The sequence below is a fragment of the Battus philenor genome, unplaced genomic scaffold (genome assembly GCF_028537555.1).
Source record: "Battus philenor isolate CCGP_79_NKW_IND1 unplaced genomic scaffold, ilBatPhil1.0.hap1 SCAF_5, whole genome shotgun sequence".
Classification (NCBI taxonomy): Eukaryota; Metazoa; Arthropoda; class Insecta; order Lepidoptera; family Papilionidae; genus Battus; species Battus philenor.
The window spans coordinates 13,084,310-13,098,217 of NW_027181715.1; the positions used below are offsets into that span (position 1 = coordinate 13,084,310).

General features: G+C 37.9%; 1 protein-coding gene across 1 annotated transcript in view; it reads right to left on the reverse strand.

Moving 5' to 3' along the window:
- LOC137929333 (probable phospholipid-transporting ATPase IIB) overlaps positions 1-13,908 on the reverse strand; it is a 31,665-nt gene that overhangs the window by 5,745 nt on the left and 12,012 nt on the right. Inside the window, exons 8-14 of the mRNA XM_068772223.1 lie at positions 13,236-13,428; positions 12,404-12,519; positions 10,240-10,377; positions 8,978-9,151; positions 7,642-7,812; positions 1,813-2,001; positions 543-729 (exon numbers count right to left, since the gene is read on the reverse strand). Coding sequence (XP_068628324.1) covers positions 543-729; positions 1,813-2,001; positions 7,642-7,812; positions 8,978-9,151; positions 10,240-10,377; positions 12,404-12,519; positions 13,236-13,428 — 1,168 coding nt within the window. The remainder of the gene's footprint in view (positions 1-542; positions 730-1,812; positions 2,002-7,641; positions 7,813-8,977; positions 9,152-10,239; positions 10,378-12,403; positions 12,520-13,235; positions 13,429-13,908) is intronic.

Sequence of the window (13,908 nt, forward strand, 5' to 3'; positions counted from 1 at the left end):
TTCAGCCAAAGAAAGTCCACTGTTGGACATAGGCTTTTTCTTTAGACTTCCAATGGGAACATTTTCACAAGATCACGTGTCCACCTAGTGAGCGGAGATCCACTGCTCTAACCGATTCTTAGTCCTTGTAAAACCTTTAGGTCCCAGCAGCTTGCCTTTTCTCCACTGCCTATTCAACTTGCCAATCCGCTGAGCTATGCCGTTTACTTTCCATCATCAACGGATCTCTTTATTTCTAATTCGATTTGATAAAGAAATCCTAAGCGTATATTGCAAAATACCAAAAAATAAAATTTTCCGATTTCATGTCTTCGAAATCAGCCGCTAAGCTGATCTCGACGTGCCAAATTAAAAGCCTGCTACAATAGTGCGTTTCTTTATAACAAACTCCATTATTCGTGATTGGAAATTACAAAAACCTATAATGTTTTTGCTGATAAATTAGCCATACATATTTAAACGTTTACACCTATAAAAATTTATCCTGTATATGAATATCGTCAACTCAAAGTCGAAAAGGAATTACGTTTTGAAACACTCACCCATATCAGCCTCCTGTATCATAGCGACGTCATTCCCACCGTCGCCCACGGCAGCGACCACGTGACCACGAGCACGAAGAAGTCTGGCCACGCGTGCCTTCTGCGTGGGCGAACAACGCGCCACCACCACCCCGCTGCACCGCTGCAGTACCGCCACGAACTCCTCCTCGTACGATTGGAGACACGTCTGATGGTACAATACCTCAATTTTAGCAAATATAATATATGGGTACTAATGCCACAGAAGTCAATCAAATTAGACACGAGTTTTATAAATGGGACGAAGTTATTTGTTAATGAGCAATTATAATATTTTTTTCAATCGGTTTTTCCTGATCATCGATTTAATTTTAACTCTGATTAACGAGAATTTGCCTATTAATCATTGTATATATATATTTATTTTAAAATTTTTTTTATTAGTAAAAATAAACAAAAAAAAAGCCACAAGCTTTATTACTGAAGGTCTAAAATATATAGGATGATTACTTTTATGGGAAATACCTCTAAAGGTGTGAATGTACAGCAAAAATGCTATTCGAATTAAATAGACGGTATTTAAAATAATATATAACGAAATTGTTGAACTTATATACAAATAATCATTAATTAATATACATATACCGCCATCTATTGGAACATAGATTGTATAGTGTTCCTACCGTCATTGTTATAAAGTGAAATGTAGGTATGTTTCTGAACGTATAATAAAAAGTTGGTTCTTTTCGAATGTCATAACCGGCGTTTTATTATAGAAATGATAATCTAGTAAAAAACATTTTCAAAATTGGTATTAATATAAATTAAAAATAATTATTTTTTACTGTCTGTCCCTGTAGACTTTGTACTGGCAGAAAAAAAATACTGTAACGTATTTCAGATGACTACTTTATACACGTGATTTGATAAAGGTGTAAAAGCTTTAAAGCTTTTGTGCTGACCTAAACATTGACCCTTTTAAAGCTTTTTATATATATTTGTTGGGTATCGATGTAAAACAAGCACATTTTAGTTCAATTTTTATTGTCCGACGAAGGAAGCAGAAGGAAGAAGCCGGTGAAAGAAGCCGGTGAAAGAAACCGGTGAAAGAAGCCGACCGTTCCGATACACGCACTCAAGTCCCATTATAAAGTGGAGTTCGGATACAATATCGAACAATATTTATGACCTTGTATATAAAAATTATTTTATATACAAAATGTATGTATAATTGTTTACGCTGCGTGAAGACCGTAATTTTATAAAAATAATTTGTTTTGTTAGCAGTGACCTCCAGCGTCTCTCCTTCGATGATGAGGTCGGTGGAGTCATCAGCGTTCTCCAGGGTTAGAAGCAGCTGGTAGGCATCTCGACGAGACGTGCACTCGGAAGCTGTAAGCCAACGCGCGCCGCCGCCCAGCTGCAGAGACCGCGCGATGCACAGCGCCGTCTCCAGCTTATCTCCAGTCAGCATCCAGATCTAAGTGTTAATACGACAGCTTTTGTAAGTGTACAGGTTAAACTTCTACGCTGAAAAGGTGTATTACGATGTCTAAATGCTTTTTGCTATATATTATATATATTATTCCAGCAGAAAACAAAAGTAAACTAAAGAATATATGAAATAAAAAGCGAAATTATTAAAAAAAAAACACGCACTGTCGTTTCAGCCCATGGCAGCCCATTGTTAGGCGCACCCCCGCCTCCTCCAAAGATATCTATGGAAGGATATACCATAATCGCCACGCCTGGCAAGCGGGATGGCGATCGCAATGTGGTATTATACTACGCAGAGGAAGTTGCTGCCCAGCAGTGGCTATCCTATATAATGATTGCATTAAGTATGAGTTATATAAGATTGTATCCCGGGAATCGAATTCGCGACCTACGACCGCAAGTCTTTCTTCTTACTTCAAGTTCTAACCTTATATACAATGATATTTTTCTTACATTTATTAATTTTTATGTAAATCAGATAGTCATACATGTCGAAACTTAGTAGTTTCGGCCGGCGTCGACAGATGGCGCTATTAGTTTCAAAGCATGAACGTATAAAAGTGACACCGTGAGGTAAAATCGACACATTAACAAAGAAGACTCGATAACGAAACGACATAATATCGAATATATACCGTCATAATTTTTTCTTCACTAAAGTCACTTCCCTGAGTCCATAGATTTATTATAGAAGGCACTAATAGCTCTCTTTTCTACAAAAATAGTATATGTATCGGCAGCATTACCCCATACAAGTAAACTACTTTGATGTTAGCAGCTCGTAACATGGCTAGAGTGTATGGTATGTCCCCACGAGACGTTTGCCTTGAAGCGGGATTCTATCAGCTGACATGGTGATGAAATGGTTCATTGAATCAATTTTTTTTATTGATAATTTCGTCAATTATGTTCCACAAAGACAGGTACGAGTGTATACTTTGATGTTAGTAGCTCGTAACATGGCAAGAGTGTATGGAATGTGCCAACGAGACATTTGCCGTGTAGCAGGATTCTATCAGCTGACATGGTGATGAAATGGTTCATTGAGTCAATTTTTTTTATTGATACTTTCGTCAATTATGTTCCACAAAGACAGGTACGAGTGTATACTTTGATGTTAGTAGCTCGTAACATGGCAAGAGTGTATGGAATGTGCCAACGAGACATTTGCCGTGTAGCAGGATTCTATCAGCTGACATGGTGATGAAATGGTTCATTGAATCAATTTTTTTTATTGATAATTTCGTCAATTATGTTCCACAAAGACAGGTACGAGTGTATACTTTGATGTTAGCAGCTCGTAACATGGCTAGAGTGTATGGTATGTCCCCACGAGACATTTGCCGTGTAGCGGGATTCTATCAGCTGACATGGTGATGAAATGGTTCATTGAATCAATTTTTTTTATTGATAATTTCGTCAATTATGTTCCACAAGGACAGGTACGAGTGTATACTTTGTTGTTAGCAGCTCGTAACATGGCTAGAGTGTATGGAATGTGCCCAGGAGACATTTGCCGTGTAGCGGGATACTATCAGCTGACATGGTGATGAAATGGTTCATGGAACCATTTTCTTTAATTGATACTTTCGTCAATTAGGTTCCACAAAGACAGGTACGAGTGTATACTTTGATGTTAGCAGCTCGTAACATGGCTAGAGTGAATGGTATGTGCCTAGGAGACATTTGCCGTGTAGCGGGATACTATCAGCTGACATGGTGATGAAATGGTTCATTGAATCAATTTTTTTTATTGATACTTTCGTCAATTAGGTTCCACAAAGACAGGTACGAGTGTATACTTTGATGTTAGCAGCTCGTAACATGGCTAGAGTGTATGGTATGTGCCCACGAGACATTTGCCGTGTAGCGGGATTCTATCAGCTGACATGGTGATGAAATGGTTCATTGAATCAATTTTTTTATTGATAATTTCATCAATTATGTTCCACAAAGACAGGTACGAGTGTATACTTTGATGTAAGCAGCTCGTAACATGGCTAGAGTGTATGGTATGTGCCCACGAGACATTTGCCGTGTAGCGGGATTCTATCAGCTGACATGGTGATGAAATGGTTCATGGAACCATTTTCTTTAATTGATAATTTCGTCAATTATGTTCCACAAAGACAGGTACGAGTGTATACTTTGATGTAAGCAGCTCGTAACATGGCTAGAGTGTATGGTATGTGCCCACGAGACATTTGCCGTGTAGCGGGATTCTATCAGCTGACATGGTGATGAAATGGTTCATGGAACCATTTTCTTTAACCCTTTCACGACCACGGGGACGCCGGTGTCCCAAGCAAAAATCATGGATTAATTAAATATTTACGTTACCATTGTAAATTATTTTTTTGTTTTAATATTTCGGAAAGTTCCTTTTTATTATTTTTTACTAGCAATATAGGATAACTATCACCGTTTGTTGTTTATCGTCATCGGAACGTTAGAGTTCTTTTGGCGCGAATGATCTGCTGTTTGGAATAAATAATTGATATTGTAAAAGTGCTTTTCAAGTTTTTACAGTGTCAAGTTATCATTACCTGGTAAGTAAATTGTTATTCTAAATATTCAGTAATAAGGTATTTATGTTGTATTCTGTGATAAATCGTTATAAAGATTATGGGACACGGATGTCCCTGTCGGCGTAAAGGGATACTTTTTATACGGAATTTCTTAACTTTTGGCCTGGTGATATACCAAAATGCTATCATTTTCTTACTCATATTTTTCTCAGAATATGTTTCGTAAGGGACGTGGAGTTTTTGAACTTGGAAAAAATAAAATTCTTCAAATTTTTGTGGGCGACAATAGCGATGAGGAAGATGACTTAGTGCTTGATGACGAAGACCAAAGACTTCTAGTACAGGATGATGACCAAGGGGTATTTGATGTCGAGGTTGAAGAGACGACGACTCTTCAACGGCAAAAATCACCTGAACCTTCAACGTCTCAAAAAAACGATCCATCTAATCACTAACCAATCATCTAACAACAGGAATTGTTTCGCCGAGTACCACAAATAACTTGCCCTATTATATTTATATTATTCATAAACAAGTAAAAAAAAGTACACTAAGTAACAAATGTACATTATTTACAACAAAACAGACTTACCAACAAGTAAACCAAAATTTAGAGTTTAAGTAGAAAGTAACCCTTAGCGACCATAGGGACATATTTGTCCCATAAATTTCCAAAAAAAATGTAAAACTTTTTTGAATTTTTAGTATAAATTATGTTTTTAGGATGCCTATTAATTCATTGCATCTAGCTAAATTAATTAAATAAGGTACCGTAACCTTATGGTCCTGAAAGGGTTAATTGATAATTTCGTCAATTATGTTCCACAAAGACAGGTACGAGTGTATACTTTGATGTTAGCAGCTCGTAACATGGCTAGAGTGTATGGTATGTGCCCACTAGACATTTGCCGTGTAGCGGGATTCTATCAGCTGACATGGTGATGAAATGGTTCATTGAATCAATTTTTTTATTGATAATTTCATCAATTATGTTCCACAAAGACAGGTACGAGTGTATACTTTGATGTTAGCAGTTCGTAGCATAGCTAGAGTGTATGGTATGTGCCCACGAGACATTTTCCGTGTAGCGGGATTCTATCAGCTGACATGGTGATGAAATGGTTCATTGAATCAATTTTTTTTATTGATAATTTCGTCAATTATGTTCCACAAAGACAGGTACGAGTGTATACTTTGATGTTAGCAGCTCGTAACATGGCTAGAGTGTATGGTATGTGCCCACGAGACGTTTGCCTTGAAGCGGGATTCTAACAGCTGACATGGTGATGAAATGGTTCATGGAACCATTTTCTTTAATTGATAATTTCGTCAATTATGTTCCACAAAGACAGGTACGAGTGTATACTTTGATGTAAGCAGCTCGTAACATGGCTAGAGTGTATGGTATGTGCCCACGAGACGTTTGCCTTGAAGCGGGATTCTAACAGCAGACATGGTGATGAAATGGTTCATGGAACCATTTTCTTTAATTGATAATTTCGTCAATTATGTTCCACAAAGACAGGTACGAGTGTATACTTTGATGTAAGCAGCTCGTAACATGGCTAGAGTGTATGGTATGTGCCCACGAGACATTTGCCGTGTAGCGGGATTCTATCAGCTGACATGGTGATGAAATGGTTCATTGAATCAATTTTTTTTATTGATACTTTCGTCAATTAGGTTCCACAAAGACAGGTACGAGTGTATACTTTGATGTTAGCAGCTCGTAACATGGCTAGAGTGTATGGTATGTGCCTAGGAGACATTTGCCGTGTAGCGGGATACTATCAGCTGACATGGTGATGAAATGGTTCATTGAATCAATTTTTTTTATTGATACTTTCGTCAATTAGGTTCCACAAAGACAGGTACGAGTGTATACTTTGATGTTAGCAGCTCGTAACATGGCTAGAGTGTATGGTATGTGCCAACGAGACATTTGCCGTGTAGCGGGATTCTATCAGCTGACATGGTGATGAAATGGTTCATTGAATCAATTTTTTTATTGATAATTTCATCAATTATGTTCCACAAAGACAGGTACGAGTGTATACTTTGATGTTAGCAGCTCGTAACATGGCTAGAGTGTATGGTATGTGCTCACGAGACGTTTGCCTTGAAGCGGGATTCTAACAGCTGACATGGTGATGAAATGGTTCATGGAACCATTTTCTTTAATTGATAATTTCGTCAATTATGTTCCACAAAGACAGGTACGAATGTATACTTTGATGTTAGCAGCTCGTAACATGGCTAGAGTGTATGGTACGTGCCCACGAGACATTTGCCTTGAAGCGGGATTCTATCAGCTGACATGATGATGAAATAGTTCATTGAATCAATTTTTTTTATTGATACTTTCGTCAATTAGGTTCCACAAAGACAGGTACGAGTGTATACTTTGATGTTAGCAGCTCGTAACATGGCTAGAGTGTATGGTATGTGCCCACGAGACATTTGCCGTGTAGCGGGATTCTATCAGCTGACATGGTGATGAAATGGTTCATGGAACCATTTTATTTTATTGATACTTTCGTCAATTATGTTCCACAAAGACAGGTACGAGTGTATACTTTGATGTTAGCAGCTCGTAACATGGCTAGAGTGTATGGTATGTGCCCACGAGACATTTGCCGTGTAGCGGGATTCTATCAGCTGACATGGTGATGAAATGGTTCATGGAACCATTTTATTTTATTGATACATTCGTCAATTAGGTTCCACAAAGACAGGTACGAGTGTATACTTTGATGTTAGCAGCTCGTAACATGGCTAGAGTGTATGGTATGTCCCCACGAGATATTTGCCGTGTAGCGGGATTCTATCAGCTGACATGGTGATGAAATGGTTCATGGAACCATTTTATTTTATTGATACTTTCGTCAATTAGGTTCGACAGAGACAGGTACGAGTGTATACCTTGATGTTAGCAGCTCGTAGCATGGCTAGAGTGTATGGTATGTGCCCACGAGACATTTGCCGAGTAGCGGGATTCAATCAGCTGACATGGTGATGAAATGGTTCATGGATCCATTTTCTTTTATTGATAATTTCGTCAATTAGGTTCCACAAAGACAGGTACGAGTGTATACCTTGATGTTAGCAGCTCGTAGCATGGCTAGCGTGCGCGGTACGTTCTCGGCGAGACGGTCCTCGACGCCGGTGAGGCCAAGCAGTGTCAGCCCGCTTTGCAGCCGCCACAGTGCCGCCGCCGTGCGCTCGCTGCGGTTCGTCACGCTCAACCGCGCCTCCTTGTACTCGCTCTGAAACAATGTACACGTGTCAATAGATGTCCTGACAAAATTGACAAATTATACAGGGTGGTTGGCTATAGATGTAAAAACTATACTTTTACACTTATTTCGAAACAACATGTATAAAATGATCAGTGAAATATATTAAATTAATATATATTTTCTATTCGAATATCAAAGGCAGATAACTTCAGGCAGTACAAAGTCTGTACAGACAGATAGTTAATAATAATTAACTTAACAATGTAGTAATTTTATTTTGTAAACGCTTCTTGTTACTAACATATTCATATTATATTAATATTTCTGAAACCATTGATTATTAAATAATGTGTGCCTTTCATTAATTGCAATACAACCTAGATCCTTTTACGGCCACTTTTCATTTGCTCAGAAGGTGTATAAACCTAATTTTTTTTCGGTCATGTCTGTAAGTTCACTTTATTACAATTTTTTTTAATTTGCTTCTTTACTGTTTAGTTTGCTTTATTTTCTGCTTGTAACCTGTTATAATGTTACAAGTGAAGACTTGTAACCGACTTAACTCTTAACTTAACTATGACTGGTTTTGACATTAAGATCGCCATGATGACTGGTCTTGCCTTACCATCGACTTCCCTCGACTTTAACCATGTCAATGGCCCATTTAGTGGTGGGCCTACCATTGCCTAGTCTACTGGTCCGGAGTTGCCACACGAGAACCCTTCGACCCTAATAGCAGACGAGCAATACTTCGAGCTACATGGGTAACCTTGGTACTTTTGGGTATCTATTAATTTCTGATTAGGTATCGCAGCGGTACTTGATCTTGAGCCTTCTAATGAGACCTTTTAAACGACCAGATCTTTGATACTTATGTCATCACCGGTAAACCATATTGCTCAAAGACCTGTGTCTTCAAACATTTTGATATTTTGGATGTTTCAATTTACTATTATTTTATACATATATAATTATCTATACCTAAAGCCAAATTTTTACATATAATTAAATTAACATATTATAACCAACAATCTTAACTTATGTAAGCGACAAAATGGGGAAGGTAACATTAAGCCGTCTGTTCTCAAATCTTATTGGTGATGTGGGGAGGTCTAAGTCCGGCAATGAACGTCCTTCGGCCGAAATAATAACATTTAGCGAAGGTCAAAGATGACGTTAGTAAACACGATACCTCGAACTCCAAGTACTCGTTCTTGGACATGGTCTTTTTGGCGACGACGAGAGTACGCAGCCCGTCTGCAGCCAGCTTGCTGCATTCGGTGCTGAGCCACGAGGAGTTCAGGAGCTTCGACAGGGCCACGTCAGCGCCTTTAACGTAATACGTTATAGCGCCCGTATTCTCCTCCTGCAATATTTTAAAATTTCATCTTTCAATAGAGATTTCTTTCCAAAAGAAACAATATCATTCATTTGACGTGTTGTAAGTCCTTTCATCATCATTATTCACAGCCAGTTTGGACATTGATGTCCCAATATATTTAAAATAAGACCAACTGGACGTGAGCTACGTCCAACATATTTAGACGACCCTAACAAGGTCAGCAGTCTACCTTGTAAAGTTGACGTTTCCTTTTATTGCCGGTAGACTCTACTTCAGAATCTTAGGACCTCAGCCCTGCGACCTACCCACCGCTACTTCAACTTGCCAATTCGCTGGGCTATGTCGATTGATTTATGGCTTTTATGTCGGTGAACCCAAAGCTCAACATAATGAAAGGGTAAAACAACAACATAAAGAAAAGTTAGTCAGTCATATAAAACATGGATAGAGGACTAGTGAAGGTTTAAGAATGTCAAATGAGCTTTGAGATTTCTTTATCAACATTCATCTGTCTGTGGAACGAAGACTCATTTTTAAGAAGCAAATTGCTAATGCGACTGCTGCGTATCAATCTCAATTGTAGGAGCTTATAAAACTGCCAAGCAAGAGAAAATTACGAAATTCTTCAAACCATTATTTAGGTAGATGATTAATCAAAATGTTAAAAAACTTCAATTTATCTCTTATTCTCGATTTATCTATTATCTCTTATGAGTATAATTTAATTAATGTATTCACGGTTTTCCCTTTATTCCGTATTATTTATTCGCGGCATATTTATGGAACTTGTATCCCGAGATAAATATAAACACCTTTTACTGTATTATTAACCTTCAAATGACAGACATAGACATGTGGACAGATTGTTCGAACACCCCGGGTGCGTACGAGTCTGATGTGTTCGATATAAAGTTGGCAATATTATATCGTATTACCTTAAAAATACAGCGTAAAATCGCTTGCTCTGCATGTACTACAGACATAGGATCATAAACAATAATATTTCATTTATCATTCAAAAAAAATATTTCTCGACACTGACAGGCTTAATTGACAGGAAAAGAACTTTGTATTCACCAAATTAGACCTTTAACAATTATATTTCAACATACCTGAACAATGATGCCCATCATTTTGCTTTCGCTGGTAAAGGGGAATACTTGAAGTATATTAAATTGCATTATCTCGTTGGCCGCGCGGAGCTTGAGCGAGATGTTGTGCAAGTCTCTTCTGTACAGTGACACGCCCATCTGCAAACGGTATTGTATTTTATACTATGATAGTACCGGGACATAAAGTATAACATAGTACGGTTATATGACGATGTTTTCCAGACGGAACCCTTTTTTTATTAATGTTAACTCGAAACATGATATTAGTTGATATAATCATTACATTAACCTTCTAACTGCCAAGCTGTTTTGGCCATGACTTCCCCAGGTGCCAAATGGAAATATCAAGTGTAGGCTTTCCTTATGTGAAAATTTGGGATCTTTACATTTTATGAATGAATATAACACATTATGTATATCATTATGTACTGAGACCGCCGGCGACCTTCATGACACTTAAAGGTAACAGAGTACTCGGTGTGCCATGAGGTCGCCGGCGGGTCACGTTTTTGTAACACAGAAAACACGATAGGTTTTCAAAGCCAGCTTTGAAATATGAATAAATTGTGAATTCAATACAAAGAAAGGTTTCTATATACATATTCTAATGTAAATTTTATATAAAAAGTGAGGCCGCCCCCGGTCTCATTGGCATCCATGGTAACCGCTTCTAAAACATGCTGCAAATCGTATACCATCCCGTGATCCAGTTGCTAGGTGCCTAATGAGGCTAATAATTACTGGAGTGTCGGAAAAAAATAATGTCCCTTAGATGTACAGATGAAAAATTGTGAGGTAGCCGGCGGCCCTCACGGCACCTATTGTTGGATATTTAATGGATTCAGGCGTTACATTGCGGAAGTCCATCCTAAATAAGAAAGGACCAATATCTAGCCACCTCCGCACATGCAGTGGTTGTAGTGCATGAAAGTGCACCGCCCGCCAGCCCGCTCGTAAATGCGCATGCGACAGACAATGCCAACTACACAACCGCCACCGTAAATTCACCCAACACGTGTTTCACCCCTCCACGGGGCATCTTCAGGAGTTGTTACACAGATTAGTGCAGACGTAACATGCTGGCAGTGAAGCTTAAAAGATATTATCCAATTTAAACCCCAGGTGACACATTGTACAGTAAATCATTGTAGTTTTTATAATGAATACTATTAATAAAATTGATTTAAATTCAATTGAATTAATTATTACTAGCAAGTATCTATAGGTGACATACATTTGTCGTAGACTTTTGTCTTAAGCCATTGCGGGATAGTGGACATTTATTAGGTATTAGTAGCTTCGTGAACGCTCCCCAATCGAGTAGATTTCGATTGAGCGTTGTTAGAAATCTATAGGGGAGGCTTTGACCAACAGTGGACATCTCATGATTGACATGACGATGACGATCCATATTAATAGTTCCAAAACCGACTTGGAGTTACCACGAGGGATCAACGGACCTCTCCGTTGGCGTGACTAAAAAAATTTCGATATAAAATAATTCCTTAGCGAGAACCCACAACAATTCATTTGCCTTCGATAGTGAAAAACAAAAATATTAACTCAATTTCACCTACCCAATGTAGGCAGATAATACTTTGAGAAGCTCAGCGATAGTTCAGACGTACAAAAGTACGAGACTTCTTGTGCTCTTTGAGCTTGTAGATTTATTAATGGTTTAAACAAAATTGCAACGCAAATGTCCGCAATTAGATTTAATCTTCACATTCAGGGTTCAATTTTCGGAATATGGAAGTAACTTAGCTGGAAAGGGTCCAGAACCAGCTATATGGTCTATGTGAAAAAAAGGTTGGGAACCTCTGTTCTATAGGTACTGTTGATGGTCTCACCATGTCGGAAGAAACTTAGCTGGAAAGGGTCCAGAACCAGCTATATGGTCTATGTGAAAAAAAGGTTGGGAACCTCTGTTCTATTGGTACTGTTGATGGTCTCACCATGTCGGAAGAAACTTAGCTGGAAAGGGTCCAGAACCAGCTATATGGTCTATGCGAAAAAAAGGTTGGGAACCTCTGTTCTATAGGTACTGTTGATGGTCTCACCATGTCGGAAGAAACTTAGCTGGAAAGGGTCCAGAACCAGCTATATGGTCTACGTGAAAAAAGGTTCGGAACCTCTGTTCTATAGGAACTGTTGATGGCCTCACCATGTCAGTCCACTTGACGAGGGCCACCTCGTCGGGGCTGGCGGCCTGGTAGTCGCACAGCTGCTGCTGAGGCACCGCACCGCCGCAACTGTCCGACATCATCGAACTGCCCATATCTAAACACCAGTCATTAAAACGTATCATAAATGACACAAAAAAAATTACTCGAGAAGTCTATAATATCGAGTCTTCTAAACAGAACTTAGTTAATAGTAATAATAGAAAAAATAATTAAGGTAAAAATAATAGTAAGTAAAGGCTAGACTTTGTACTGCCAGAAGTTTTTGGCCTGTCTCATTCCAATATAAAAAAAAATGAAACATATTAAAACTGAATCAACACTTTATACAAGGTAACTGGAAATAAATGGACAAGCTTTTATTTACAAATGACCTATACATTCAACACTTTAAATCTTTTACGTCTGTAACTAATCAGCCTGTATGTATATAACGCATTCCGATTACCCTTGATCAAACCTAAATGCAATGTTGCATATATCGGATATTTTACAAGTAAAGAGATATATGAGAGCTGTAGATAAAATTTATTTTATAAAACATGTTTTTATATTCGTTGAAAATGCCAAGTTTTTCTTTGTACGTGTAAAGTATCTATATATGATAAGAATCTTTGGTAATAATGTCTGACAGAAATTATACATGCATAAATCTGTATTATTAAAGTTTTTAAACGTGTGTTGTTATGGAGTTTCTTCTAGCTTCTTCTCCGCAATTATAACGCCTTGCGTAGCAGTCAAAAATAAATTAGATTTTTGAATAAATTTATTTTTTATCTTTAATCTTTTTGTGACGTAATGTAGGAAATTTACCTGACTGCGCTTCTTCAGCTCGCTGATCGTCCATATCGTATACTGGCGTCACGTTATGGCAGAGAGCTAGCGCTAATACCACGTCCCATATTTGTCGTGGTGTTGGTGCCAACATCTCTCCTTGGGCGCTACTAGGCGAAGTGGGCAATGATGGTGCGTCGTTGGTCACGAATTGTGTTAGAAATGCCTCCACCTACAATTTTAACTTTCACTTATACCAATACATAGTTTACTTTAAATCTAATATCATATAAATACATTTAAAAGACTTTTAAGTTAAACGGTTTTTTGATACCCATATTGTGGTGGTTGTGGAAAAATATGTACCTAGTCCGCCATATTGGAACGGCGTCCATCTTGAATTTTAAATTTTGACATAATCATCGTGTTTTACTAGTGTAGCCCTTTCATTTGATACGCATATTGAGGGGGTTAAGGAAAAATATGCAATACGCCATTTTGTATCGGCAGCCATCTTACATTTATAATGTTATTGATTTTATTATATTCTATTGTCATCTAAATTAAATGTGTGTACCAAATTTCAGATCAATCTGACAACGGGAAGTTGCTTAAATTTCAATTTCTAATTTTGACCCAAACAAATAAATTCCGTACGGGTCGAACTAAATAAAACCTTTTAAAAATGAAGTAATTTATATTAAAAACAAAA